At 41.9% G+C, this 27,043-nt stretch overlaps 1 protein-coding gene across 3 annotated transcripts in view; it reads left to right on the forward strand.

The window, feature by feature from the left end:
• The window catches only part of oxsr1b (oxidative stress responsive kinase 1b), a 61,477-nt gene that overhangs the window by 20,677 nt on the left and 13,757 nt on the right, over window positions 1-27,043 (forward strand). For all 3 annotated transcript variants that reach the window (XM_034706246.1, XM_034706244.1, XM_034706243.1), the window contains 4 exons: window positions 5,279-5,387; window positions 16,074-16,215; window positions 25,683-25,738; window positions 26,717-26,826. In XM_034706246.1, the coding sequence (XP_034562137.1) occupies window positions 5,279-5,387; window positions 16,074-16,215; window positions 25,683-25,738; window positions 26,717-26,826 (417 nt within the window). The remainder of the gene's footprint in view (window positions 1-5,278; window positions 5,388-16,073; window positions 16,216-25,682; window positions 25,739-26,716; window positions 26,827-27,043) is intronic.

The following is a 27,043-nucleotide window of genomic DNA, read 5'->3' on the forward strand; positions in this document are numbered from 1 at the left end:
ATTTTGGGGGTCGCGGGCTGAAAAGTTTGGGAACCCCTGGTATACAGCAGTGGACTTGTGGAAAAGCAGTGTGTGTGAATTGGTGGTGGCAGTAGGGGTTTATTTTCGTTGTTGCACTGGTGGCAACATTTCTTGTGTCTAACAAGCTGTCAGAGGCCAATAAGCCCCAAAAATAGTCCTACAGCAGTGTAGAGGGAAGGACGAATCGTGCTTATAATGCTAATAATATGTAGTTTATGAGTGCAAGACAGATGGTCATTATAAAAATACTAAAGTCAACCATGTCCTACACAGTTTACCTTAAGTGCTACATCTGATGTCGTCAGCAGCACCTTGTATATTGAATCTAAAATATGATCATAGCTTACTGTTCCAGGTTGATTTGAGTGTGTGTGCTGCCACGGAGGTGTGTCACTTGTGGTTTGCAGGTCAGACAGTTTGTATAAAGAGTTCTCTGAAAGTCTGAGTTTTCAGGATGAGGTCATTGCAACACCCACAACTGAACACAAAGACCAAGTTAAACTCTTGTTTCGATGAACTACTTCCCTGTTTGACTGTTTGAAAGGATTCTCAGGTACTTTCTCAGTTCATTTTGCACTATGAGTAACTATAGCTGCTAGAGTTTCATTACAAGTCCTTCCTCTCAGAAATAAAAAGACCACGATGTCCTTGATTGAAGTGTATTTTTGTCCTTTTTGCATCAACTTTTGGGATGACTCATCCCTTGATAAATCTCACACTTCTTATGTTGAAACTGAAAACAAATCTTACCCATATGTTCCATGTACAAACATCAGAAGCTAAAGTAGAACTTCTGTGCAGTGAATCTGGATTATTTGCAGGAAAAGCTATAATTAAGCTTTTAGGGACAAGGGTTCTCATAAGGGTTTGTAAACGGTGTAATTAAGGGTTAGTTAAGCGTGAGTGAAGGGTGGTATGAAGGGTTTGTTTTATAAATGGTTCATAAGCATGTTATAATGGGTCAGTAATGAGTGGGATGATTACTGAAGGGAGTGAAAAGGGGTCTGTTAAGGGATTATGAACTGTTTCGTAAAGCGTGTTCTAAAGGGTTGGAAAAGGATGTGACAATGACTGAAGGGAGTAAAAAAGGATTTGTTTAGGGGTTAGTAAAGGGTGTAATTAAGGGGGTTCTACAGGGTAAGTTGAGATTGTAATAAATAGTGAGTTAAGGGTTAATAAAAGGTGTAATTAATGTAATCTTTGGCTGTAATAAAGGGTTTAGTAAAGGATGTAATCAAGGGTGAGTTAAAGTTGGTAATGGGTGTAATAAAGGGTAAACTAAAGGGGTTATAACAGGTTACTTAAGGGTGTATCAAAGTGTTAAGGGTGAAATAAACAGTTAGTAAAGGGTATCATTTTGTTAAAGGTTTGTTAAAGGTGTAATAAAGGCAAGAGGTTTATAAAGGTTTAGTTAAGAGTGTAATAAGTGGTTAGTTAAGAAGGTATTAAATGTTTAGTTACAAAGTTTAAAAAGGGTTAGTTAAGGGTGTAATAAAGGGTTAGTTTCGTTAGTTATAAAGGTTTAGTTAAGGGTGTAATAAGTGGTTAGTTAAGAGTGTAAAAAAGGGTTAGTTAAGAGTGTAATAAATGGTTAGTTAAGAGTGTAATAAAGGTTTAGTTAAGGGTGTAACAAAGGGTTAGAACTATGCAGCACTTGCTTTTGCTGTCATGCTGAAATACTTCTGAAAGTCTTTGTATTTCTCCGGGCATTGACACTTATAAAGTACTAACTTACATCTAAAGGTTAGAGAGGAAGGAGTGATGTGAATATGTTTTGAGTGATGAGAACATTTCCCTTGTCTTTGCTGCAGCAGAGCTTTACAGTGACCTAATCCCCCACAACAAAGAGTCTCTCTGATTCTCACATTGTCTGCTGGAAAAGATGGGGAAACCTGCCAACTGCCAGGGCACGATATCCTCCCTGTTATCCCATTGTTTTTCTTTTCTGGGGTTACCCTGGCCCACAGAGTGGCGGTGACCTGCCTCTTCCACTGTGCTGAGAGCAGAGGGGAGGGGTGTTAGCAGCCGGCGGGCGATATCATTATTGTTCTATCTCAGCCGCAGAAAGAATGATGGGGGGGGGGGACATCCCATGGAGCTTTCTGTCTGGCTCGGCAGACTGGAAGTTATTAGACTGCTTAATAATAAAAAAAAAGGCGTTAATTTAGAGGGAGGACTGTGTGTGGGCTCACCTGTTGAAAATTGTAGCTTTCTCAGGCTCTTTCTTTTTTTTTATTTTGCTGTCACCTCCCCTTCTTATTGTCCTCCACAGATCTTCAAGCATCTAAACATGCCTGAACATGTCACAGTCTAAGTCTTCGTCTGTACCCACCCGTATTATGACTCAGTTGTGTTCTTAACAACCCTTTGTGAAGCGCTCTCCAAACGCATTAAGATGTCACCTGCCTGCTTTAGCCTCTCCTGCCTGAAACACTCACTGAAGGGAGGCCATGAGCTCAATAGTGATGACACTGCAGGAGAGGCATACTGCTGCTAATGCACATTGTGTAAGCTTAGCATTTATGCTGACAGAACATCAGGCTCTGATTGCTTACTTCTTGACCCCCAACAAGCATCTATTGATTGACGCTTTGAACAAATGTTTTCAGCTCAAGTGTTAAGGTTTCTCTGTTGACAGGCTTGTGGTACACCTGTCGTTATGTAGCACTCAATAGCTATTGCAAACAACACTGTTAAAACTGGAGAGATATGGTCATTTGTGGGGGGAACCTAAAATTAGATGTGAAGCCAGTATTGATTTTAAGTCTGCAGTACCAACACAGAGATACTGCAGCTCTTGTACTATATAGCTGAGCTAAAAGACTGAGGAGAGGACAAAGTAAGACGCAGGTATCCCAACTGGATACACTTAGATGAAGTCAACATTGATGATTCATTAGAACTGGGCTTGATATTAAGAAATTGTTAGGTCAAATATTTTATCCAACTTTGCAAAGAGAAACTGACAGTGACCTTTCAGTAAGAAAGAGACGGTTTTACATGCCTGAATGAATGGAATGAGTCATGTCACTTTGGTCTTTTTTTACCCCCCAGGCTTCTGCCGTGGTCCCTTAACTGAAAATTATGCAAATGATTTGTAAATCACGCCATAATGGCCCCTCCCCTCAAACCCTCCCCTCCACGCTTAAACAGTGACAAAAAGTTGAAACTGAAAAATCAAACACTGAAAAAAAAAAGAAAAGTGTCAAAAAAAGAACTGCGTCATCGAAAAAATAATCTGTCATTGAAAAAAAAGTGACATCAAATAGATATAATGTGATTGTCATTCAAAAACATATTAGAATGCAAACATTTCTAGAAATTAAATATTTTAATATTTGATGTGTGTGATTTTAACTTCAGTGAAACGTTTTCAATGCTAATACCTGTTTTGATGCCGTTACAATTTTTTACAATACAATAGTGTTTCAAGTCCAATGTTTCTTTTTTCAGTTTCAGGGTGTGTTTACAATGCCAAATTTTATTTTCAATACCAAATATTAAAGTCATAGTTTTGGCTCCATATTCCTGAACATGTGTGCTAGCACAAAACTGAAGCTGAAGCTTAGAATTGATCACAACCTAGGTGTGAATAAATGTAAGAAAAATATCCATCTAGTCACTCCAAAGTCCAAAACAGTCTTCAGATTTTTTGTTATGTGCAGGCAACAGTCAAAAACCTAAAAATAAATCATTTTATGTAATAGAAAATGAAAAAAACATGTACTTGAAAACACTCAATTTTACAACATTTCAATCAGGAGAGACACAGTTTGAAGATTAAAAGTTATTTATTACAACTTAATGAATTATTAAACTTGACAGAAATCTTTGGCGTAAGGACTCTATGGGGATGATGTTGTCAGCGTAGGATGTGTGAATTTGGCACTAGAAGAAATCCCCCTAGAGTCCAGACACTGGTAGTGGTGGTTGATGAATCCTAGGAATTGAAGACTTTGCGGAGACCAGGTGGAGATGGGTAGGTGGAGGGGTGTGCACCATCAATGCAAGAAGGAACTAGCTGGAGAGAGAGACATATTTAAAAAGACAGCAGAAAGGTGATAGGCTGACGATAAGGGCGTGCCACTGAGCTATTGGATGACAGCCGTCGCTGATTAACCAATGACAGCTCCGGAGTGTGCAGCTGGAAGCGGGTGAGCTATTGAACGAGGGAGAGGAGAGTTAAACAACTGCTGTGATTGCTTTTATAGTCTTCCTGTCTAAACTTTCGCTAGAGCTACATATATATTTAAACAATATTTCAGCTTTGTGCACGTAGTTTAAACAACTAGTAGTTCTGTTGCCCACTTGCGAGGATGATGTTTCTCTTTTTGTTGACTTAACACACACACACCCTTGTCTTAAGCTTGATATCATATGCATAATAATTGTAACAAGTAAACAGATGAAGCACTGGACAGCAGATACAGAAGCAAAACCTCCCGACTCTGAAGTCAGCTGGATTCTCTCTTTCCCTCGGAAGCTTGTCTATCCTCAGATGACTTTTAGGACCGGTGCTGATGTGATGGATTAGACTCCTGTGCCAGCATTACCTCAGCTCTCCTGCTTTCCAAATACACACACACACAGACTCACACACACACAATCAGTGAGAGAGCGTTCCAGCTGTATAAAGGGCTGAGCACCGGCTGTTTTTTTCTCTTCTGCATAGATATGCATTATATTGACCCGGCCTGTTTCTCTCTTGACGTCATTGAGATCTTAAGCATTGCACTAAAAATCAGGACTAGCTGCTGCATCAAGTGTTTTAGCCACACGTGTACACAAAACATATACACATACATACACATATATACACATATATACATATATACACATACATGCACACATGCATATACATGATAATAACAGAAAGAAAATAAGTAAGTTAAAAAATAATAATAATAATAATTAAGTGTCGAGTGTCGAATATGTTCTGTGATGTTGACATACATTTAACGTTTGTAGTACAGTGAGGGAGTGTGAGTACGGTTAGGGGACATAAAGGGAGAGGGGTGTGTGCATGTTGGGGGGCCTATTTAAACCTTTAAAAACCAGACAGGTCAGTGTAGGTTTGAAAATGTTCAATGTTTAAAATATACTTCCTGACTATATTGCAATAATGGAAGTTGAGAAGTTTCCTGTCTAAAATGTTGATGATCTTCTTAAAGAGAGACTTGAGATAAAAGTCATTAATAGAAATTCAAATGGAACTTGACATCATCTCACTTGTTGATTCTGTTGTTCTATTTTACAGAAAGAGATTCAGGCAATGAGCCAGTGCCATCATCCCAACATCGTGTCTTACTACACCTCGTTTGTGGTGAAAGACGAGCTGTGGTTGGTCATGAAGCTGCTCAGTGGTGGTAAGTGCACATCTTTTTCCAGATGTCACCCTTGTTTTCGCGCAGCCTCCACTTCTGCCTGTCACTTTGAATAAGGAGAGGCAAAGATATAAATCCTTCTTCTCACACTTGATTAATAAATAAAAGGTTAAATGAGCAGCTAGTTCACAAATAGGTCACTAAGCTTGTGAGTACAGTTCTCCAGCCAAGAAGTTGTATGAAGTGGTCCAGATTTTTTTTTTCAAGGCCCTGGGGGATGAAGGATAGGCAGTAGGAAGAGCCTGGCTACTTGCTGCTGCTGCTGTTAACTGTGATTGTAGGGAATGTGACAGCACTGATCCTCATTGTGTCCCATGCGAGCTGCAGCTCTTTCCGGGCTTTAACTGAGTGCAGCGCAGGAGCTAATGACAGGGCAGAGGTAATAACAGCCCCGCAGGCCGGCTTCATGGCACCCATGTGGCAGCGCTGCAATTAACTAGTGAGAGGAGCACGAAGAGGAAGGAGGCCACCGCGGAGAGAAAGACCTCGAATCCAAGGATTTCATCTGCTTCTAATTGTTTTGTTCGTTTGAGAAACAGTAAGCAGGAGTACGTAAAAGAGCCTTTGTTCGTGTGGATCAGCCTGTGAGGGAGAGGAGTTTGTGCTGCAGACATGTGGGGAGTCCTAAACACAAACAGCATGTTGACATTTTGATAAGAAAGAAGCAGCGGGCTCCTCTTACTCGTTGATGGAAGTAATGGGTTTCTGTTCACAAAATGCAAAAATTACAGCTCATCTGTCTTTATCCTGCTGTCACTCTCACACACTAAATTATACGAGCACTAGTGTACACACATCCATCCACATACAAAACATTTACACTCCCTTTTCCACCCTCCCCTGTTCCTCGCAGCCCTTCTGTGTAAACAGCGTCCCACTGTAACGGATAGCGCCCAGGTGGCATGCCAGGCTCCCTCGGATACACTCGAGACATGAGCTGCTTGGCAGCCGCCTCGCAGCTGGGCCGGGGGGCACGGTGCCCACCAAGCGACGCTCGAGCAGGCAGCCAGCCGCACAGCAGGAGCAGACACCGCTCAAGATGGCCTCTCTCGTTCTCCTTATCCCTGTTAAACAGAAGCCCTTGATGTTGAGTTTTATTGTGCGGTGTAATTAAATGATGGCCGTGGCGTCGTCTGCCATGGAGACAGGCCTTTAAATGAGGTCTGGGTTTATAGACCATCGCTCCACAGGGCAGAGCATACCAGCTCTGAGGAGGGCAAACTCCTTTGTGCTCCACTGGGCTTCATGGAGCATCAGAAAATGTCTCCACCCTCCAACTCCAACATGTTTTCTGTCTTCAACTCTTGAAAGACGGATCAGTTTATCTCTCAAAGACCTGACATCTTTTCATACCACAGCATTTGTTTGTAATGACCTAAATGATGAAGTAGCAAAGTACATTGCAACAGGTCTCTATCCTAACAGAGGAAAATGTTGTTAGACGGCATCGTTCTAGATCACACGTATTTCAAAAATACATTGACATGCTGACTTCTCATTCTTCTCACTGGCCCCACTTAACCACTTACAGACTTAAGACCACATAAAGTGCTTGAGAAGTTGCAGGCAGAAAAGTCAAAATAGATCACTATAGGTGATGGGTTAATGGCTGAAATGTCTATCACCTGACACCACAGTTGGAATACCTACTTAACTAAAGCGATTACCATGTTAGGACCCCTATGTCTCATATTTCCAAGAATTGGGCAATATCCCCTTATGGGGTGCAACAATTAGTCAACATTATTGATCAAAATCAATGACAAAAGTAGATGCCAATGAATTAAAATGTCGAAAATAGTTGGTTACATCATTACGCATGTTTGTCATGCTGTAAGCGGACATAACATTGTTTGCTGGAGGTGGGTTGCTAAGGAATGAGTCACCTCACATCGACTGTCTCTGCAAATAGTAGCACGTACATAACTGGAGCTGGAAATTACCTACAAAAATTTGTAAAGCAGTTCTTCCATATCATGGCACTTTGTGAGCATTTGAAAAGAAATCATGTTGGATGTCTTTTAAAAAAAATAAAAACTCTCATTCATCTCAACTTTCAGCTTAACGGTCCAAATTTAAAGACACGCTGGGTGATTTTTTTCTTCTTCACATTTTCAGTCACTCACCTTAAGATCTTTCCCCTACAACCACCCCTATTACAAGACAAAGGATGGCTTGAATTAGGATTTTAAGGGCATAATTTGACTTCAAAATGGTTTCATTAATGCTCCTGTAAAGAATTTTTGGTTTTGGTAGGTAATGGCACCCACTGTTGACAAGGTTGTATCTTTCATCTCTGCTGATTTCCAACCTGTAACAGTTTGCTTTGATATAACAGTCAAATGTACCACTAATCGCTCTGCAAGAATCTTTGCCATAAAACGTCAGTTTCTGCAGCATGTAGCTAATCACTATCAATCAATCAATCAATCAATCAGACTTTATTTATAAAGCGCTTTTCATACGATGACATTGTAACGCAAAGTGCTGTACATAAAAACAACCTAAAATAGAATATATTAAGAAAAAGATCACATCCCCAACCCCAAACCCACCCGACAATCATAAGGTTAAGAGCACAATATATGCAACAAAAGTAATAAAAACAATAAATATAAAATGAATTAATTAATTAATAATAAAAAAGAAGTTTCTGAACGAACTGAGGAAACACTATAATATTAAAGAGGAAACACTAGAGGGAAAATAAGATGTTAAAACTCAACACAGGAAATTAAAATCACCAAAATAAATTTCTAAGATAATAAACACTAAAATATTAAACCATTAAAAGAAAATAAGATGCTATACTTAAAATAAATGAATAAGTACTTAAATGAATAAAGTAGAATAAAAGTGACTAAGATTTTAAATAGATAATAAATAAATAAATAAATAATTAAACAAACTGTTAAGAATACAAATAAAACTGCGAGACTAAAAAGGTCGGTCTTCAGTTTGCTTTTAAAAATATTTAAGATTTATTAATAACTTAATATATAAAATCATCCACTAGATCTTCAAATCTGCAGACGTGGGGAGTAAAACCGACCTTTGTGTTTATTAAGACAGCCTACAACTAGCATGCCTCCCTCCTAAGCTCCTTGTTAGCACACGTGTGCAGGTAATGAAAAACGGAGGAGGAGTTAAGTTGTATTTTATACAGTCTATGGGCTGAACAAGCTCTGAGCTCTGACTCCGTTACAGACCGGATATTGTGACGTAACAAAAACATTGAAGTCTGAAACGGCTCATTTCAGCACACATTTACAGAAAGGTGGAGAAATCAAAACAGGGGCAGAATGGATTTTTTTCATTTTTGAGGGGTTTGTAGACATGCCAGGGAAACATATTTCAGGTAGAGAACCATTAAAAAGTCGATTTTGCATGATATGTCACCTTTAAAGAGGCATCAGTATTAATTCCAGTCTGTTTCATAACGAATAGCTTTAAATTTAAAAGCTAATCACTAAATAACAGCCATTAAACAACACGCTCTGATTATTTAATTCACCATTTTAATAATTGATGACTCATGGACTAGCACAGTTCTTAGCTACAGTGCTAATACTGTATTGTATGAAGTCTAGTGTTGAAAAACGTTCATTGAAAATTGAACACATGTCGAGAATAAAGGGCGGTGTCTGTGAGGGGATGTTTGTACTCAACTTATCCAAACTGTGAGAGCACATCAGACCAAAGCAGTTCTAAATGATCTATGGATCTGAAGCAGGATTGATTCAATCATCAGAGTATCATCAAAGGAAATGTGCAGGATGAGTGATTTTAAATGGACGTATGAAATGATCTCATGTGAATTGTAGGTCCCTTAATCCAACTAGACCTTAAGTGTACCATGCAGACTCGCATTCTTGTACAGTCACTGCAAAACTTGTGATTTACACCCGATTCAGGAAGTTCTACTCCCAAAGATTTAGTGCTAAGATAGAGGGACGTACCTTGTTCTGACATCATTCAGGATTCTTCTTGTTATGACGACTGACTAGTGGTATGCCGCTTATTTGACCTGGCATGTAGCTCATAAACTTAGCATTCCCTAGTCTCCCATTGTTCTCTAGTTAAAGCAACAAACTGTACATCAAAAGATATGCTTAGGATTCTGAACTGTCATCACTCACTCTGAGATCCTGATGCTAGTTTATGTAATTTAGCTTATTCACTAAAGAAGGCTACCATTGTAGATGTCATGTTACACAAAAACCCTTAAAACTTTTAATCCACTGATGTGAGACTACCTTAGGTAAGAGTCTTACAGTCATCTTTGATACTGTTGAACTCTTGAACCTGTGAACTTTCCGGATTAGTTATTAGTGGTGATCTTTTTTAAGGTATTAAGCGTCCTATGTCCCAGTACAGTGCCTCTTTGCGGACTTCTTACCACGTGTTGTTCCTTTAAATGAGGAGAGCTCCTCCGCTTCAATTAAGACTGCTCTCCTCTCTGAAGAATCCTTTAAAGGCCAAACCTGTAGGGCTCACTGTTTCAGGTAGGTACTCAGAGCTTTTCAGGAATTTCCTGTTCCGACTGTGACATGTGAACAACTGTTTCATTGGAGCGCCACATAACCTGTCGGGGACCGAATTCACATCAGAGAGACATCCACTGAAACCCACGGGGACAGTATATGAGTCATGCCAAAGCAAGAAGAGGAATGTGTTCCCAGGAGATTAGTGTGCTGTCTTTCTCCGACCCACAATCACGGCTGCGGAGCTCAATCGAAATGCCACTCAGAGTGAATTCCAGCTTAAGGCAGATTGTTATTGACAGTTTGGATTTAGCATATGAAAAGACTTTGTCAAGTTTGCAGCCAGTGGATTTGTCACATCATGATGTGGCCTTCAGTTATTGCCAGGACGCTGACGGGGAGCTTTGATTGTGGCTCCAGGTTCACAGAACAAAGACAATGGTATCTCAACACACCAAATCACCCATGTACACTTTTTGTATCTTATTGTTGTTGTCTTGTAGAAAAGTTATACAGCGAAGAAAAGTTCTGCAGGAGGTTTCTGTGAGCCTGAGCCAGCAATCCCCTTTTCTTTTTTTTTTGGTACCTTACCTCTGAACCACCTATGTCCCCCCCCCCTCGCCTCGCCCTCCCTCCACCCTTCCAACTTCACTTGGCATTCCCCATTGGCCTTTTACACACTTGGCACGAGCTCATACATCTTTCGTCCACTGCCCCCCCTCGCTCCTTCTACTCTCTTCTCATCCTCTCTCTGAGTCCCCTGCTCTGACCAGCAGAAAGGAAAATCTGTAAAAACGATGTTGCTAGATGAAGTGGAGTCCAGAAGACTCATGTTACACCTTCACAGTTTTTGTTTGCAATCCCGAGAAAGACTGAGGGATTTGGTTAATCCAGCATGAAATGATGATTTGACATTTTCCGGAGTTTTTGTACGCTCTACAGTGCCCCTCACTGTCAAGACTTAATTGATTCCTTGTGATTTGTCTTCCTCGGGAGGTTTGGACAGGCACTGTTCAAACCAGGCCAACAGGTGTCATTTATCTTTGAAGTCATGGTGTTTTCCCATTCAAAATGAACTTCTGATTGTTAACTTGTCAGCATGAGTCAGACTGGTGAAACAGCCTAATGGAGCATGAAGAGTTCAATCAAATGCGTTTGAAAGAGGCTGACAAGGCTGGCATTTAGTGATCCAGCAAAGCCTACATTACGTAGTGTGTGTGTCTACCTCAAAATTAAGTCCCCCAAGTGCCATGCTGTTTTTGGGGTGTGCGCTTAATCTGCTAAGCCAACGACACCCCACATTTTACTAGCTTTAGCCATTGTTATACTGTCTGTTAGTATGGTAGTGGTGTTGGTTTGTTTTGCTTCATCATAATAACCCTGTAAAAGGTCAATATTTTGGGTAGTTGTAGTATCAAGTGCATTTGCTGGTATCGCCCAATCAGCAATGTCCGGTCTCAAACTCTGAAGCCCATGTGGAAGTGTTATAAACTGCAATTCACTGAGAATCCTCTTGAGGCTGGCTGCAGAAACACCGGAAACCACATAGACAGCAATTCAAAGAAGACGATCTTTGCAGCATTAATAAACATGTTTACAGCATGGTTCAAAAAACGCTTGGCCCTACGTAGCTAATTTCTCTATCGGCACACACTGTACGGGGGATGAATTTTTTCTAACGCGATGGTTCAGAAGATATTAAGATTACGAGTTTTTGCCCAAATAAGGACATGACTGACTTGCCTCCCGGACAGGAACACATAGCTGTTGGCTAGGAGGCTCAAACTCCGCCTCTTTACGTCACACTATGCCTGGTTGAGTTCCGCATTTCCAATATGGTTGCCGCCGATGATTGGCTTCAAAACAGCGCTCAGGAACAGATGGGTGACGTCACGGATACTAAGTCCATTATTTATACAGTCTATGGGTGCAACACTACCGAAGTCTATGGTATAGCCCAAACCCTATTTAGGCAGTATTGGGATAACTGATATCACCATTGGCACCAGTCAACACTGATGCCTACATTTGGTATCAGAACCTTTCTACTTTTGAAAATGTTGACAAATATATTAATCTCATTTGATGCCGATGTCATTTCTGCAATGTTAAGATTCCAGACTTGAATGCTGGTTTGCTTAGCATATCTTATCTTAGCCTTAGCCTTATCTTTGCTCAGCCTTAAAGCTGCTGTTGGTAGTCACAGAGTAAACATCTGTTCAGAGAGAGAGACTTACAATGTCAACAGTATTCCTCCCAACCAGATTTCCTCTTAGCCCCCCTACCACAGATCGGCGTGTGCAGTCACAATAGTGCCAGACTCGTAACCAATCGGAGAAAGAGAAGGGGCCGCCCCTTAACCAATCAGGACAGAGGATTGGAGATTAGCTATGATTGGGGAATAATAACATTGCTTGATACAAAGGCATTGGAAAATGCAGAGATTTCGCAATAGTCTCAAATTACTCCACTTACCAATGAGTACCAATGGGTATTATGACCTTTTCTCCAAACCCAGCAGAAAAAAAGTTAAGTTTTTTACACCATTCCTACCAACCAACAACAGCTTCAATAGCAGATGTTGAAAAGTACCTACCATAGCTTGCTGGAACATGTCCAAATCTAACCATATTTCACTTCCCATTCCCCTTTTTGTTAAGACATTAGCACACAATGGATCCTGTTCTTTCCAATTCATTCTAAAACAAAAGTGTAAAAAACAACTGAACAATGATCCGTCAGTCACATGATAAAAACATCAGAACCCTGCTGCATTCACACCTCAGCTCACTCTGACCTTTCGTGGAAATTCTTCCTGGAACAAGTCAGAGTAAAGCCAGGGTGAAATTTAAGCCTGCCCTAAAAATTGTGAGAGATTTTAAGTAGTGCTGCAGTGCATGAGTGAATACAGCTAAATCGAGCTTTAGAGGTGCTCTGTGGGCAGATTCAAGCTAGCTGTTTTCAGTCATAATGCTAAGCTATCTTAGCCTGCTGCTGGTTGTTGCTAAATACTCATTAATTATTTCTTAGAAATAAAGACAATGAAGGTTTATAATGATGTATAAATAATGTGAAGCTGTAACTTTTCATATCCAGTCGAGTTAGCAGGGCTAAGGTCCCTCTCATTAGCGACTTCTTCACTTCCTCAAGCGATTACACTTTAATTTGTTGGCTCATTAAGACTTGTATTAGGCTACATCTCCGCTCACTTAGATGTGACTGTACTCCCTCACGCTCCCTCCCTCCCTCAGCACCTTCCTTGTCACCTGTCACTTTTTATCACATCCCCTCCTCCCCTAAGCCATTTTAGACAGGCAGCTGAACATCATACCGAGTATAGAGGCATTGAGAGAGTAGGGAACCATGCGGGGAGAACAGAGGAGGAAAAGAGTCAAGCAGGCTGCCTTTTCTCAATGAGCTTCAAAGATCTGTCACATCAGAGACGTGAGGCTGCTCTCTTCTTTCGCTCTCTCTCCTTGCTTCTTTCAAATTCACTCGCTCACATCCCCACATATCTCACACACCCAGATACACATCTAGTCTGCTTTTACCGCCTATTTTCATCCATCCGCTCTTTGATTGGCTACGTCTCTTTTCTTCGCTGCTGAATCACAACTTCAGTCGTGCGCAGTCACTGCACGACGAACCCGTTGAACCCATCGTCTTTCCCTCTCTCTCTCTTTTCTTACTCTGCCTCGCCGCTCTCTCTCAGTGTGTCTAAAACTCTCTGCAGTAACACAGTCTACTCTCAGGTGGCCAGTCAGCGCCAGCTCCTCTGGGTAACGCAGTGCACGACTGAGTGCTGCAGGCGAGGACGCCCTGAAGTGATTTAGGAAATAGATATCTTCGCACCCCAAGTCTGGCACAGTTGTTAAATCACAATCAATATAATAATGTGTCATAGATAGTGTTCTGGGACCTTGAAAACCAGCCTTTTTTTGTGTGTGAGTATATAGCTGAGGATGCGTGAGCAGGAGAGGGAGGGTTAGATGGACACTATGGCAGCTTGTGTTTGTGTATCACTGCAGCACAATGCAGCTTGTCAGGAAAGTGTCATTCTCTTTGCTTCCCTGCCACGTCCCCATTCACCAGTGTTGCCCAATTTTCTGTCACACCGAATGCAAATACCGAAACCCCTCTCCTAAGAGATGTTCTTTATTCTTTTTGGAAAGTGGCACAAAAGAAATCATACACTGACAGCAGTCCGACTTTTCATCCAGAGTGCTCCTTTTATTCCGCAGGAGCCGGGATGAGAGAGACGGGGTGACCTGCCGGGTCAGTGAGCAGGGAAACATTAGTTCTCCATTCAGCCCAGGCGACTGAAGACAAAGCAACAGTTTGACTTATAACCCCAAATGTCAACATGCACACGAATCTTTCATGCAGATCAGACCATTTTGAAGAGCTGTAGTAGCATTCACACTTGTGGAGCTCAGTTTCTAATCATGAATTTGATGATAAGCTGAACTACAGAGAGACAGACCTTATGATGATAGAATAGAATAGAATAGATTAGAATAGAATATAATATAATAGAATGTACTTTAATAATCCGTGAAGGGAAATTCAGGTGTCTGGCAGATAAAATTCTAAAAATGTCATATAACGAGTAATCCAGGTGTCTGTCAGCTCATCTCCCATTGGCTAGAGAGTTATGAAGCCTAATGGCTGCAGGGATGAATGATTGTTGTATGTCTCAGTCCTGCAGCGCAGAGACATGAGCCATCCACTGCTGCTGTTTCTCTGGTCCACAAAGAAGTTGTGAAGAAGTTGTGAAGTGGATTTATTTAGAATGGCCTGTAGCTTCTTCTGTGTGCATCTCTCCACCACAGCCTCCAGTGAGTCCAACCTGGTTCCAATCACAGGGACAGCTCTTTACACTAGTTCGTCCAGTCGCCTTGCATCCTTGTGTTTTATACTGCTTCCCCAGCAGACTGCAGGATAGAATAACACACTTGCCACCACGGACTGATAAAACATCTGCAGCATCTTTCTGCAGATGTCTAAGGATCTGAGCCTCCTTAAGAAAAAGAGGCAGCTCTGCCCCTTTCTGTAGAGTGCATCTGTATTAAGAGACCAGTCCTGCTTGTTGTCCAGGTGTACACCTAGATATTTGTAGGTTGGCACCACCTCGATGTCCACTCCTTGGATGTTAACTAGCTTATGTTAGAGCCTGGATCTTCGAAAAAATCTACTATAATTTCCTTTGTCTTTGAGGAGTTCAGTAGGAGGCAGTTTTTGTGACTCCAGTCACTGAAGGCTTTTGTCAGATCCCTGTATTCAGATTCCTGTTCATTCAGGATATACGCCACAATAGCAGAGAGGTAAAAAAAATAAAACAAGAGCTGCTCTTCTGAAAGGACAAAATGTTATAACTTTGACAGTAGCCCTGGTGAATTTGACCCAGCGCCTTTTTTCTGATTGCAAATGAAACTCATTTGGATGAAAAACCTCAAGCACAAAACATCCTGTGAGCCTCTAATGTAAAATCTAATTTCAAGTCAGTGAACCAAGTCCAAAAAATCGTCATAAATTCAACACTCGCGGCTGTTTATTCACGAAGACAGTTGACAGTGTTTGTATTTACCGACTTTATTTTCTAAAACCGTAGCTAGATTAAGACTTAATTCTCTAAGGGTCTTAAAAAAATGCATGGTTATTAATGTTTTGTTTGTTTTGTTTCCACCATTGTGTGTATTCTTGCCTTGGCTAAATTCAAAGGTCATGGTGATGTTTACGCTAAAGGGATTTTGTCTTAACACAGCCAAATCATTTGTTTATTCCCTCCATAAAAAAAAATCTGTCTCACTGGAACTAGAAAAAAAGCTTGTGTGTACCCACAATCTAATTCATCCAAACAATATTGGATTATAAACTAATTATCTTGACTGATAGCCTGCCAATCCACCGGAAGTATTTGTTTTCATAAATAAGGTTTGGTTTAGAGTCGGCTTAACAAATCATTTAAGCTAGCCTGAGGTGGCTTTCTCGTTGATACAGCAGCGAGATCATCAGTTAAGGCCAGACAGACAATTTGTTTACCCAGCCATTTGTGAAGTTGCCCGACAAGGGATAGTTTTCATTTTTCTCAAGCACTGACAATCACAAATGTAGTTCTCATCAAAATGAGGCATGTCATTGTAAATTCCTTTTTATTAACCACCGTCCTGTGCTTGTTTTCCAGGCTCAGTGCTGGACGTGATCAAGCATATCATCTCGCGAGGCGAACACAAGACAGGCGTCCTGGACGAAGCCAGCATAGCCACGGTGTTAAAAGATGTGCTGGAGGGCCTGGAGTACCTACACAAGAACGGACAGATCCACAGGTAAACTAGACTCAGCCCTCCACTCTGGTGCTGTAATAAAGCTGACAAAGGACTTTCCATTAAAACTAAACAGCTTTATTAGACTTCACCTTGAGGCTTTATGGAGCTGAAATATGTGATGCTGCCCCTAACTTTTGCCTTTCTGTTACCTTCCTCAAGTTGTCATACACAGTTTATGTCCCCTACCTTGACTTTGTGGGACATTGTGTTGTAGTTCTGTGGTTCTTTCTACTGTTTATGTGCAGACTATTTATTAAAGATGCATTTTGTTCCTGCATCAGAATGAATAGTTGTGCATTGCATACATATTTCATTTAAACAATGCATTTGTCACATGTTATTACACATAAACAACGCATCTGTCAATTAGTTAATCAGTTAACTTAGCTGTCTAATTTTGCAGTAGCTTGACTTATTGTATCACGTAGTACTCTCTATCATCATGTTGTATCAGTTGTCTACTTTATTTTTTTCAGTGTTCAGTGAACTTGTCACTTGTATTTCAAGTACCTGGTCTTTGTTTATAAAGTTAAATGCATGGAAGTGATCTATTGGTGCCATCAGACTAGACAGGCGACTGTATCAAGGTAATAGCATTTTTAGAGTCATTTGCACTGCTAAAGGGGGGCAAGAGTTTCACTGTGATCTGTATGGAGATGAGTCAGCTCAGCGCATAGCCCTTGCAGCACTGCAGTTCAAAGTCCCTGCACCAGCTCGGCCAACAGACATTGCAGCAGCTCAGCCTTCAGCCCTTGCAGCAGCTCAGCCCACAGCCCCTGCAGCTGCTAAGCCCACAGCCCTTGCAGAAGCTCAGCTCACAGCCCCTGCAGCAGCTCAGTCCACAGCCCCTGCAGCAGCTCAGCCCACAGCCCCTGAAGCAGCTCAGCCCACAGCCCTTGCAGTAGCTCAGCCACAGCCCCTGCAGCAGCTAAGTCCACAGCCCTTGCAGTAGCTCAACTCACAGCCCCGGCAGTAGCTCAGCCAACAGCCCCTGTGGCAGCCCAGCCCACAGCCCTTGCAGCAGCTCAGTTAACAACCCCTGCAGCAGCTCAGCCCACAGCCCCTGCAGCAGCTCAGCCCACAACCCATGCAGCAGCTCAGCCAACAACCCCTGCAGCAGCTCAGCCCACAACCCCTGCAGCAGCTCAGCCCACAGCCCCTGCAGCAGCTCAGCCCACAGCCCCTGCAGCAGCTCAGTTAACAGCCTTATTTACACAGGACTTTCACAAGATCTGTCTCCGATCCCCTGCGGTCTGGCTCCGTGCTCTCTCGTCCGTCAACACCCACCAGTTGCATTTTCTGAATGCAGCACGGAGCAGGACCGCCGGACATCTAGAATCATGTGACCGAGGTTTCCCCCTCGGCAATTGAGTTCCGACCTGCCGGATCAGAGACGCAGCCGAGACACAGCCCTAGCAGCAGCTCAACTCGCAGCCCCTGCAGCAGCTCAGTACTGTCGGTTTACAGCCCTACTTAGCAGTAGCTTGGCCCACAGCCTTTGAAGCAACTCAAGTCTCAGCTCTGACAGTAGCTCAGCCCACAGCCCTTGCAGATGCTCAGTTCACCACCTCCACAGCAGCTTGGCCCACTGCCTCCCAATAATCCGTTCAAGAAAGTGAAAATGCTTGCTGCTTTCTCCTTTTTAATTTCTTAGCCTCTTGAACAGATCCATTACATTTCACCTCAAACTAGCACTGTCTAAAACATCCCAAGAAATTCATAAGTAGTTAGCCACTTCCATCCTGATAATCTTTAAGTTACTTTATTAATGTGCGTTGGTGGAATGTGTCAATGACAGATTTGCATACCACAGGAAATCTGATCCTAAAAGCTCCCCTATAAGCCAGTTCAAGACCAGGCTAAGTCCCTGCACTTCAGCTGTTACAATGAACCCAGTCGACACGGTTACTGTAGAAGTCCTCACACCACCTCTCCTGCTTTTAATATTCATTACTTTATCTTCCTTCTGTCTCCTCTCCTCTCCCGCTGGCACACACACAGCCGAGGACAGGCAACATGTGTAAATAATGCATTGCTTCTCAGCTTAGTTAAGTGCTCAGCAGCTTTCAGAGAAGAATTGTGACGAGAAACTTAAAGCGAGGGTCGATCGAAGGCTTTGACCATAGGCTTGGATGATAGATGTTGTTTTTCAGCTGCGAAGATGAAGCTGCGGCTCATTAGACTGCGGGAAAACAGCTTTTTCCTGAAGAAAATTAAAGTAGAGATGTAAGGAATTAGTGTAGATACTCTGTAAATTGGTGTGTTAATTAAAAGGGGAATCCACTGCGGTACACCTCTTCTGCAGTATCCACTTCCAGCACAGTTTGACAGGGTTATCGGTCAGAGCCAGAGAGGGGGAAATGTTTTTCCTGAGCATCCTGTGCTGGGTCTAAGGAGACATTAGGGATTCATTAACCGATCATTCATTCATCAGTTCTGTCCTCACAGAGCTCTGAGGTTTTACTACTGGAAAAGAAAATGCGAGGTATTACACCGGCGCTGGAAATCACTGACACGCTGAGAGCAGAGGCCGCGGTCATTTGATCGGTGTCTGCTGATGTAAATGTGCGCATATGGCCGTGCGTGTTTCTCCTGTGTAAGCTGGATCATATGAGTCGGAGCCTCGGGGCAGGGGTGACTTAGAGAGTCAAGGGGGTGAGGCTTGACAAGAGGGAGAAAGAGAGAAAGCGTCACATGATATGTTCCATCCAGCTCAGAACGGCAGAAAAAGCAATTAGAGTGTTGCGGTCGGGGGCTGTGTAGCCTCAACCAGACATTTACCACAAGACAGTGAAGTGATCCCCTTCCACCTTAACACTCACAGCAGATTGGAGAGTCTGTGATTCAAGAGTGACACTTTTTCCCCAACTTGAGCAGCAGGTAGACATTATGCACATGACAAGAGTAGAAAATCACTCTTGTTGAATTTCAAAAACATCTGGCCTCAAGCAAACACAGAACCCATTGGGTTTGGTCTTACAGTAACATATGCCCCTCGGGAGGATGACCAACGTCATGGTAATTCCAGTGTAGCCAGCAGTTAGCAATGAACTACTTCCAGCAAAGACTTCCTTTTCCATGCTGCATTGTGTACAGTCCAAATTAGCAACTTGAGTAGTAAGCATGGGTCAAGATCAAAAGCATCGCCGCTCCAGATATGTCCGCGAAGAAAAACTACCATTTCTTTGCATGTTCATGTGGCTAGAGCAGAGGTTCCCAAAGTGTGGGTCAGGACCCCCTGAGGGGTCGCAGGACACCAATGGAGGGTCACGAGATGTAGTTACAATTTAAATAAAACCCTGCAAATAAGAACATTTCATTAGTTTTCTGCCTTTCTTTGTTGCCAGATGACTCATAAAGTTAGGGTTAGCTAACAGTTAATTATGTAGGTAAACTAATTTTGAAGTTGAGGTAAATGAAGTATGAAGCAACATTTAATCACTTCAAGGGACAGTAGGGGTCACAAGTCTTTGGCACCTATATTTTGGGGGGTCGCGGGCTGAAAAGTTTGGGAACCCCTGGTCTAGAGAGTCTCAGTTTCACTGTAAATAATCAGTAATTCAGAAGCTTTACTCCAGCGTAGTCCAGCGGTATGAGCCCAAAAACGTATGACTTATTCTGAACTGATGAGCCTTTAGTTTGCCAAATCCAGATTGGTAGCAGTGCAAGCTTTGTCAGGTTTGCCCTCATGGGGAGAAGAAAACAATTCTTGACATGCTGATTTGGATGGAGGTCAGAGCGATCATATCTAATGCATTCCAGGGAGTAAGAAAATGTAAATGCTAACTGGAATTGGCGACACTGTCAATCTGATTTTTCGCTCAAGTCGAATTGCTTTTACTTTGAACAGATTGCTAACTGCACTTGCACGCAGTTATCTGTATATAGAGACAAATAAATCATTGTCACACTGCCAGTGATGAGAGCCAGGATGGTCATCACCATGGATAGAGTCGTGCTTGCTTTTGCTTGCTATGTCAAATTTAAAATCGGCCAAATTTGCCCTGGTTGTGGTTATTGTTATGATTGTCTGAGGGAGAGCATCATCCAAGTTTTAGGTAGCATGTATCTTTTTGAATGAATTTTGTTTGAAAGCAATTGTCATAAATAAATATACAGTTTTAAGTATTAAGTATTTTTCTTATTTTGCACAAGAAATTAATATTACATAACAAATGTGATAAGAGTGCCACCATAATACTGTACGCTAATTCCAATACAGAAGTGAATTGATGATCTCTGCAATTAGGTGTGCGGAAAAACATCGGCATCAGTAATTGGCAAAATGAGTCGTAAAATATCGGCATATCGGTATCGGATATCGGCGTAAAATCTAATATCGTGCATCCCTGCTTGCTGATATGCGGTTTGTCAATACTACCTAGGTTATAAACTGTAAATAGAAACCAAAAACCAGATAGAATAGAAACCAGACCCCCCCCCAAAGTACAGGTTCTGCATTTGTCCATAGAAATAGAGTAGTCTAAGGTAAATACCGAACATGTCCCCAGATACCAGTGTTCCAACTGTATGGGTAGCTCTTTGCCTCACTTATCTCTTAAACCTTCTTAGAGAACATGGGAGGGCTCTGCTTGCAAATAACTTGTGTTATTTTAGTAATAACCATAACCAATAACCAGGACCAGAGAGTTTACTGCCTTGGATTACAACCAAAATTGACCAAAAAGACATCGAGAGATGAGACTTCAAAAGCAAAGACAGGGGAAGATATTTTTGTGGTGGAAAAGGTCACAGTTAAAAGAGGGGAGGTATATCATCTCCATAGGGGACAAAGAAGGCGTCTCATAAACCTTCTTTTATGGCCCCTGTTAGGGGCACCATGAGCCTGGCACCAGGATATGATGTCACAGGAGGTGACCCGACGGAGCTGCAAGGTGCAGGGCTGCCAGATGAGAGAGATAAATCTTCCTGACAGTTTCATACCGCGGCTGTTCCCACCTGGCTATCATTTCAGTGGGTCATAAATAAGAAGAGACCACACAAATGTTGTTAATTTTTCAGTATTTCTTGGTTGCATAATACTCTCTGGATTCTGGCATCAAAACACATATTACAAATCAGTCATTCTTCACAGTCAAGCCCTCCTACTATTGTGGCATACAGCTGTAGGACTTGTAGGAGTTAGGACTTTAACTACAGGTCGGCTTTTTCCTCTCCGCAACAGTATTTCTTTGAACTTGCATGGTGCATTGTGTCACCACCTCCTCCTCCCTCCTCCTCCTCTTCCTCTCCTGTGAATGTTAATGACTGTCTGCACTCTGCAGCCTTTTCTCAGAGCATTACAATCTGCTGCAGTGAACCATAGCCTCTGTGGTTCATGAATGAGTGTCGGGGGGATGCAATTACATCTCCTTGATCACTCTGCGTGAATAATGCAGCGTCACGGGTCGTCCTTTTATCATAGCGGAGCACTGAATCAAACATTTCACCTTAAGAATATTATGGTCATGATGTCTTCAGGATGAACTCTAATGACCACCGTGATCTTGTGCCAAGTCATCTCGGGTCATTAGCAAGTCAAAGTGTTCACTCATCATGGGGTTTATCTCTTTATCTACTACATGGAGTGTGTTCATACATTCATGTTTCCATGATGATGTAACTACCGACTTCTGTGATCCCCAGTCTCGAAACACAATTATCCCAAAACGTTGAATGCTGTGGGAGCAATGGACTACTTTTTGGAGCTTCCAGTTTAGCCAGTGGTTATCTTTAAAGGACTTACTCACAAAACCTCCTCTTTTACATGTTGCCTTTCTTTACAGTCAGAAACTTCAGCAGCCAGAATACTGTTGGTGTTCAGAAACAACATCTTAATAGTGGATTTTTAGCTGCACCTGCATGCACTGTTTACTTCTGTTTAAAGCAAGCGGCAACCTCTGGTCTCAAACTATGAAGCCCATGTAGAATTGTTATAAACTGCAATACATCGAGAAACCGCTTGAGGCTGGCTACAGAAACACCGGAAACCACATACACACCAATTCAAAAAAGACGATCTTTGCAGCATTAATAAACATGTTTACAGCCTGGTTCAAAAAACGGCTTGGCTCTACGTAGCTAATTTCTCTATCGGCACACGTGAATTTTTTTCTAACGCAACAGTTCAGTAGATATTAAGATTACGAGTTTTTGCCCAAATAAGGACATGACTGACTTGACTCCCGGACGGGAACACATAGCTGTTGGCTAGGAGGCTCAAACTCCGCCTCTTTACGTCACACTATGCCTGGTTGAGTTCCGCATTTCCAATATGGCTGCCGCCGCCGATTGTCTTCAAAACAGCGCTCAGGAACAGATGGAGTGACGTCATGGATACTACATCCATATTTTATACAGTCTATGGTTTAAAGACATAGATCAAAGCGAAATTCTCAACGGATATCCACAGATATGTTACAGAATTGAATGAGGGTTGCATTGCCCTGCTTTTGCTCTCCGCGTTTTCCGGCTGTGAGCCAAAGCCGTCTGAAGATCGTCTGAAATTCTGTCTGTGTATCTCAGCAAACACATAACAGGTCTAGAGACTTTCATTGCATGTACAGGGAAATGGTACTAACATATTGACACGTTTTCAACTTGCTATACGTTTCTCTGCTGCTTCATCCACTCTGTCTGGTGTCTCCTTTGTCCATGCTGTCACTTCTGTGTAATGTTTATGCAGCCTAGAAAAAAGTGGCATCATCAGGGGGAAGGAAAATGTACGATACAATCAGGACCACAAACAGAACCAGATCACTTCCAACACCAAAATCCTTTAAGCTTACATAAGTCAGCATGTTAAAGAATCTGTAACAGAGATCAATGATACCTGGACTTTTTGTCTGGCGCCATCATAACGTTGTGATTTTCATTTCCATCAAAAGTCCAAAACTTCGATTTGAGATGTTTCAAGGCCAGACATTGGTATCTAAAATATTATTTGAAATCACAAAAAAATGTCACATGTTATATTATACCTTCCAAAAAGAAGCATGTTTTCATGTTAATAACTGGTGTGTTGAAGTACTCACAATTTGATAAAGCCTCATACTAAACTGACCCTAGGAACAGCCTCACAGAGCTGTTAGCGGGGCTATAAACTCTCAATCTTGTTTGATTTTGATGGATTGCATTGGTAAATTTCTGGCTTGTGCAAAGATGTAGAAGCAGAATGTAGCCTGATAACTGGGCTTCCTTTCTTTTATTATATTGGGCACATTGGAGAGGTTATTTGATTTGTTTGCAGTTGTTATGTCATGGCCAGAATGGTGTGTTGGCCTGAGCTGAGCCCACAACACTTCAATGAAAAATAGCACAACCATGAATTACAAGTAGTAGAAGACACAGTCAGACCCAGAGAGAGAGAGAGAGAGAGAGAGAGAGAAAGAGTGGTTGTGTAAACGAGGAAAAGTATTTTGGGATACTACCAGGCTTGCCTTTCAGCTTCAGGTGGTGAACTCGGCACCTCCCCTTGAATCCTTAAAAAGGAACATCTTAAATTACCCCCACACTAAATCATCCCCGTCGTATGTAGGTGGAGGCTGAGCGTGCTCTTGATGGAGCAGAAGCAGCGAGTGTTAGAAACTGGAAGAAACCGTGACCTGATATCACCTACATGTTATGTCAGGGCAGCAGAGTGACTGTGGGATGAAGCCCGAGAGCTGCAGAGTACTGAAGTCTGTACGAGCAGCCTGCGTTTCTACAGAGGGTCTTTTAATGCTGCTAGCTAAGGCTGTCATGTTGCTTTTTCATCCACACTTTCCCTTCATCTGCATCATCCCCGAGTGTGACAGTTACATAATTGAACTCGTCTAGACATAAATGCACATCAGAGTTTTGCCACATTAAGTATGCAGACTACTATTTCTGAGTTAACTTAAAACAAACCATTTAAGAAGAGGAAGAAACAATAAACTAAAGCTGTGTGTCGACCAGTATTCTGAGTTTTATCATCCCAGCAGTGATTTGGCCCTCGAGTGGGAATCCCCATCTTTACTGTCAGCCACTTAGTTTTAATATGTCACACATGCTGCATTCCTTCCCTCTGTGGCTCACTATCTGCCACTCCCTGCTCTTGTCACCACAAAATCTGTTGTCTGTGTGTGTTTCTTTTTTTCCTCTGGAGCTCTCTTTGTAAAAGAGGACTCTAAACTGAAGTATTGAGCAACAAAGATCTTAACTGTAACCTGTAAAACCTCTGCTCCCAGCAGCCCAGTGTGTATCTCAGCTATAGGCTGCTTGTAAAGGGGGACATTTAAACACTACAAAAAAAAGGCTGGGCCTCATGAAGAGTCCGGGAAGGTAGTGGACTCTTTTAGTGATCCAGAAGAAGATTCTTCTCAGAGGAGTGTAAACATCTGAGTTAGTTCTGCAGCTTCTGCCCACAGTATATCCGGTATTTAATGTGTGTTTAAAGTCAAAACTGACTGAACTATATCCTCAAAAAAGTCTTTCTTGGAAGCCGTCTCCTCTCCACACCATCTCCTCTATTTTTACTCTCATTGAGAACATCATCTTTGCAGGAATGATCTTTCAGCAGCATTTATCTTGAGGTAGAGCTGCAACCTTTTTACTCCTCTGCCCCCTTCTGGCCGCAAGATGAACTGCTCTGAAAATAAGACTGCATTGAAGCATGTATGTGCCTGTCATCACAGATTCAACATCTGATTCCAGGTAGTCTGTGCAAAATAATTTGGTAACAAAGATAGAGTAATGGTTATGAGTGATCATGGTTCAGTTATCCGTCTGAAAATCTACATTCACTTCATGGAATCATCTGCAAAAGAGAACTAGCTGAGTTGTGTGTCCCTCTTGACATTCCTTACTCTTTTGTTTCACCCAAACCCTTGACTTTATCTCTTGAAGTCTGTTGCTATGACAACTCTGTCTGGATGGTGAGTTGGCAGTATTCATTTAGTGAGTCAGTCTGGGCTTCGTCTTTTTTTTTTTTTTTTTTGGGTGGGAGCGCACATGGAGGCAGACAGGCAGTCAGACAGCTCTTCCCAGCTGAATCCTCTTATCACCACCAGGGGAGGCTGAACAAGGATGAACAAATTAACCCTGCCTTTATGTGCCTTTGTGTGCGTGTGCATGCGTGTGTGGTGCCAATAAAGTCTGAAGAAGACTGAAACAGCAAAGGGGTAAAAACACAAAATCTTTAAATCCCTTCTATCGCACCAAGACAAGTGGAATCAAGCTCCTTTTTGACAAGCTCTTAACAAGTAATTAATGAGATAGAGATCCCCAGCTTGGGATGAGTAGATGAAATGATAAAACTAGCAGAGGAGTTGAAGAACTCCTTAAAAAGGAAACAAGAATCTGCCAATTAACAAGTCTATTGTTACTCTGACTTTACATGTTTTTGTAGTTCATATTTTTCTCCCCACATCAATCACTTCATCTCTGACAGCTCTGTGTGAAAAGTAAATGCTGTAATGAACAAACTGGTGTCTCGTCTTTCCCAGGGATCTTAAGGCTGGAAACATTCTCCTCGGGGATGATGGCTCAGTGCAGATTGCAGGTATTTTTTGCCACGAGGCAACACCAATTTTCTACACCTGTCACTGCTGATCGGGGTTGTGTGTGAAGATGTATTTGTGTTGTGATGTAACCTGATTCACCTGTGTTAGACCTCCAGCTCTGTTCATATAGATCTCAACTAGGGTTGGGGGATAATTCTATAACGATAATTATCACGATTTAATTCTTCTCGATATAGATATAAAAAATATTTGATAAAAACTTGATTTTAATCAACCTGTAATTACAGCCCCAGCCACTTAAAATGGAGGGGGCGCTTATGAGCCTTAAACACCAGTTGCCACCCAACATTACACAGAAGAAGAAGACGGCATTGAACAGCCAATCACGTTGCAGGGTGAGAGGTAGGCAGGGCTTAAAGACGTTCGGAGCGGAATGTAAACACAGCTGAAACGAGCAACTCAAAACCGTGATGCTTTCACTGCACTGTGGGAAACAACATCTCTCCGCCCGCAATCCTTACAGGGGGTGCAGTACTCAAAACAATACTCTACTAAACTGATCCACAGAACACAATTTGATGTATCTTTGTTGTAAATTTAAATCAAATTATGCAAATGATCTCAACCTGAGAAAAATATGAATCTACAAACTAAAACTTTACAAAAGTCTCATCTCACACAAAAGACCTGCTTCCTGTTGGCTCTGTCAGAAATGATGGATTCAAGAAGCTCATCAGATAACTAAATCCAGATACAAGCTAACAAACTGTCTGGTTCTTTCAACTTTCACTCAGGAGCAAAAACTTGACATTTAAATGAAATAGTGATGTGATATTTATCGTAATAAGTATCGATATCGACTGATATGAAACATTCTATCGTGATAACATCATTTTCAATTCCGCCCAGCTTTAATCTCAACATGTTATTGCACTGACATTGGCACTTGATGTTCTGCATTGGGGGCCCTTTGTGTGTTTGACTAACTACTTTTCTCCTCTCTTTGAAACCTGCAGACTTCGGCGTCAGTGCCTTCCTATCCACAGGTGGTGACATCACTCGAAACAAAGTACGCAAGACGTTTGTGGGAACGCCGTGTTGGATGGCCCCAGAGGTCATGGAGCAGGTTGGTAGTCTTTAGCTCAGAAGTAACCATGAAGACGAAAAGCTCACAATCATACTGTTTTTAATAGTTAATAAAGAATGTATTAACTTGTAGCCAAAATGTGTCACCTTTTTATGACTCAGCACAGAGAGACCATATTATGTAATACTCTAGTGCCTGAAGTGACACATTACTACCTCAAAATAACCTCAGAGTTTTTAGGGGTTTTTTTTACCCA

The sequence above is a fragment of the Notolabrus celidotus genome, chromosome 17 (assembly GCF_009762535.1).
Source record: "Notolabrus celidotus isolate fNotCel1 chromosome 17, fNotCel1.pri, whole genome shotgun sequence".
NCBI classification, from domain to species: Eukaryota; Metazoa; Chordata; class Actinopteri; order Labriformes; family Labridae; genus Notolabrus; species Notolabrus celidotus.